The 3,766-nt window shown below is 64.6% G+C and overlaps 1 protein-coding gene across 2 annotated transcripts; it reads left to right on the top strand.

Moving 5' to 3' along the window:
* The first annotated feature begins 238 nt into the window (after positions 1-238).
* Positions 239-3,037, top strand: VPS37D (VPS37D subunit of ESCRT-I). Of its 2 annotated transcripts, XM_053995641.1 has the most exons (5): positions 239-408; positions 1,266-1,437; positions 1,946-2,028; positions 2,166-2,315; positions 2,412-3,037. In XM_053995641.1, the coding sequence occupies exons 1-5, from the start codon at positions 286-288 to the stop codon at positions 2,682-2,684; spliced, it is 801 nt and encodes a 266-aa protein (XP_053851616.1). In that variant the 5' UTR covers positions 239-285; the 3' UTR covers positions 2,685-3,037. The 2 variants fall into 2 exon arrangements, with proteins under 2 accessions (XP_053851616.1, XP_053851615.1); XM_053995640.1 differs by having other exon boundaries at positions 2,166-3,037.
* Positions 3,038-3,766: the final 729 nt, after the last annotated feature.

The raw sequence follows: 3,766 nt of genomic DNA, 5'->3' as shown, positions 1-3,766 counted from the left end.
TGCAGCGGGGAGCAGGGTGCGCGCAGCGGGGAGCAGGGTGCTCACAGAGGGTTCGGGCTGCGCGCAGCGGGTGCAGGGTGCGCGGAGCGAGAGCAGCGCCGGTGTCCCCGGGCGGGGGCGGCGCGGTGCGGAACGGGAGCGCTCCGTGCTCCGCTGCGGCTCCTTTAAGACCGGCGGGGGCGGCGGGCGCGAGGCGGCGCGCGCGGCTCCCGGCGGCGGGGGCGGGGGTCCCGGTCCCGGTCCCGGTCCCGGTCCCGATCCCGATCCCGATCCCGGAGCCGGCCCATGTCCCGGCCCGCGGCGCCGCCCGGCTCCCCGCGCCGCCTCGGGGCGCTCAGCACGGCGCAGCTCCGGGCTCTGCTGCAGGACGAGCCGCGGCTGCAGCGCGCCGCCCGCCTAAGCAGGAAGGTACGGCCGGGGGCCGGGGGGCCGGGGGCCGGTGTCCCGCAGCCGGCAGGGTCGAGCCGTGCGCCGCTCGCTCCTCTGGGGCTGTGCCGGTGCGCAAGGTGGAGCCGCCCGCGGCCCGGGAATTGGCGCTGCGGGGCCGGGTGTCTCCCGCCCGCCCCGGCTCCGTCGCCCGCTGCCCTTATCCTGACGCCCGTAATCCCGAGGGCTCCGGAGGAGCCGCAGAGTCCACCGGCGGGGCGGGGGAACCTCCGCCCGGGCGTCCCGACCGCGGCTGCGCGGGGCTCTCGGTGCCGAAGCCTCGGGCCACCGAACCCATGGCCACCAAACCCACGGCCACCAAACCCCGTCCTCTGCATCCCCGAGATCCGATGAGACCCCGGCCCTTCGCCCGCCCTCCAGCCCGGTCTCGTTTTCCGCAGCCGGGATGAGCCCCGCGCTCTCCCGGCTCCGCTGCGGAAACGGGCGCAGGTTATTGTGGAATCGCTCTCGGCCCGATTTCGGCGTCTTCCCTCGGTGGCCCCGAGTGCAGACGGTGTGTGCACAGCGAGGGGAGGGTGCATGTCCCTTCCGTGACATCCATGTCCTCTGCCGAGCGCTTTCCCTGCAGAGGGGCTGGGCAGCCGGCGCTGAGATTGCCGCGGTCGGGTTTAGCCAGCCTGCGTAGCCCGGCCCCAGCTGCTGCATTCCCCCGGGATGCACCCCCTTTCCAGGCAAAGCAGAGGGATGGAGACAGTGCAGAAAAAAAGAGGGTTCACCCCCGATGGACACTGCCCCCCGTCCAGCAAGGTGCTGGATCTGACTGGTTCTGCCCGTTTCTCTCATTGCTGACACACACGGCCCCGATGCCATTCCCACAGTTCCAGAGTCTACAGCTGGAGCGGGAAATGTGTTTGGCTTCAAATTGCACTCAGGCCAGGGTGAATCTGTCCCTGCGCCCACGGCTGGAGGATGGGAAGGCTTCCCTGGCCATCAAGTACCAGGAGCTGCAGGAGATCCGAGAGGCATGTTGGGACAAGCAGCAGCGCCTGGGTGAGTGGGGTGCAGCCTATGGGCTGAGGCACATCCAGAGCAACCCCTGTCAATATGAGGGTCCAGGTGGGCTCAGCATTCTTGACCCTACCCCAGGGAAATGGTTCAACCATCATCAGGAGTGGTGGGAGATGATGCTCCCTATGACACAGCAAATCCTTAGCTGGGACCAGTCATGGAATCACAGAATCATTTGTGTTGGAAGGCGCCTTAAAGATCATCTCATTCCATCCTCTTCTGTGGGCAGGGACACCTTCTCCTAGACCAGCTTGCTCCAAGCCCAGTCCAACCTGGCCCTGAACAATTACAAGGATGATGCATCCATGGTTTCTCTGGGCAACCTGTGCCAGGGTGGGATGGAAGCCGTGGTGTGCAGGTGGCTCCAGGGATGTGTTTGGGAGGGTTTCAGGAGTGGGGGAGCTGATGCTTGTGGATGGGAAAGACAGCAACCCCAGCAGCAGGGGTACCCAGGGGAAGGCTGGCAGCCCCATCCCCTTCTGACACACAGAGGTTTACCTGGAGAAGTGGAGTCCACAGAGCGCCCTGGGCCAGCTCCAAGCCAAGCTTGATGCCTCCGAAGCAGAGTCAGAGGTGAGTTAGCTGAGACCCCTGTGCTGTTGTCCCTTCCTTACCAAGAAGTGCTCTCCATGCCCTCCCATGTGCCAGGGCCTGCAGAAGAGCCCAGGATCCAGGGGGTGCTCTTTCTAGTCCCACTGTGCATCCCACAGGCACAGATAAAGCAGTTCCTGGCCCAGGACCTGCCCCTCGAGTCCTTTCTGGAGTCCTTCTGCCAGAGCCGCACACGCTCCCACGTCTGCCGGACACAGCTGGAGAAACTGCAGGAGCTGCTGCAGAAGGACCGGGTGCAGAAGGACCAGGTGCAGAAGGACCAGGTGGGCAGGGACCCTGTGGGCCCTGCGGGGTGCCCAGGTGCCCCAGCTAGCATGGCACCAGCCCGCCTTGCCCCCTTGCAGAGTGGAGTAGCCCCCAAAACCTTTGATCTGTCCTGCGGCTTTGTGCCTGCCTTCCTCATCCCCTCGGAGGCTGTTGTGCCCTTTCCCGTGCCGGCTGCACCTCCCAAGCACCATCTCCCGGCCCTGGGACAGCAGCCAGCATCTCCCTGCTCCAAAACGCCCAGCCTGGGCTCTCCCCTGCGCCTCGTTGGACACATCCCCGTGCTCAGCCCCCAGCCCGGCCGCGGGCAGCAGCAGCCACAGCACGAGGAGCAGGAGCCTCCGCACCGGTAGCAGGGCGGGGTGGGGGATGTCCCTGCTCCCGTGCCTCCCGGGGGCTGGGCAGGAACACCTGGGCAGGAGTATGAGGGGAGGGGGGTGGTGTAGGCACAGCTCCAAAGGGTCTGTGGGGCAGGCACGTGGGTGGGTGCTCACAGAGGGATGGAGGTACTTGGTTGGGGCAGGTGCCATGGCCGGGTAGGGAGTCCTGCATTTGGGGAGCTGCCAGGGGGAGGTCTCTGCATCCACAGCAGGAGGAATGGTGACAGGAAGTGGGGGTGGGTGGCTCATAGGGATGTCAGTGGGCTTAGCTGGGAGGGATAGCAGGGAAAAGGCACAGGAGCGCTGCGTGTGCCACATGCTCCTAAATAAAGCCTCTTTCCATACTCTGTGTGTGCTTTTTCTGTGCTCTGCCCTTTGGCTCTGGCTATGAAGAGGCAGGGAGGAAAGGGTTACCAGGGAGCACTTGCCAGGCTTGGAGGTGACTGGCAGCCAAGGAGGGCTCTCCAGCCTGAGGAGCCCCCAGACCTTTCCTTTGCACTTGGCTCAGGACATCACTTCCCTGGAGAAGCTGAGAGCTCCTGCAAGGGGTGCAGAGCCTGCCGAGTGTGTCATGGACCAGTGGGGTGCCAAGAGAGGTGCCAGGGACCAGTTTGGCCCTGCACATGGGGAAGGCCTTTGGTGCCCCGAGATGCTTCGTGCCAGCAGCAAAGCCCTCACCCCATGGAGGGTTATACCCTGTGGCCAGCTGGGCTTGCTCACATCTTGGCAGCACTGGTCACATCAGCCTGTACTTGTGTCCACCTTTCTCATCCCCTCAGGGGCCATTGTGCCCTTTGTCATTCCTTGTCCTCCTCCCCCATTCCACCAGCCCTCACTGGAAAAAGTGACAGGAGGCCTGAGCTCTCAGCCTGTTTCATCCCAGGCTCTTCTGTTCCTTCCCTTAGTATCACACAATGGATGGTGAGTCTGAGGGGTGGTGTTCCCCATCCTCCAGGGGACAGCCTGGTTCCTCCAGCTGCAGCCTCCTGGGGTGCTTGTTTCCTGTTGTGGCATGTCCATTGTGCTGGTTTTAGATTTGGGTTGGTTTCAGACTC

The sequence above is a fragment of the Vidua macroura genome, chromosome 20, assembly GCF_024509145.1.
Source record: "Vidua macroura isolate BioBank_ID:100142 chromosome 20, ASM2450914v1, whole genome shotgun sequence".
NCBI classification, from domain to species: domain Eukaryota; kingdom Metazoa; phylum Chordata; class Aves; order Passeriformes; family Viduidae; genus Vidua; species Vidua macroura.
This window is presented reverse-complemented; position numbering and strand designations above follow the sequence as displayed.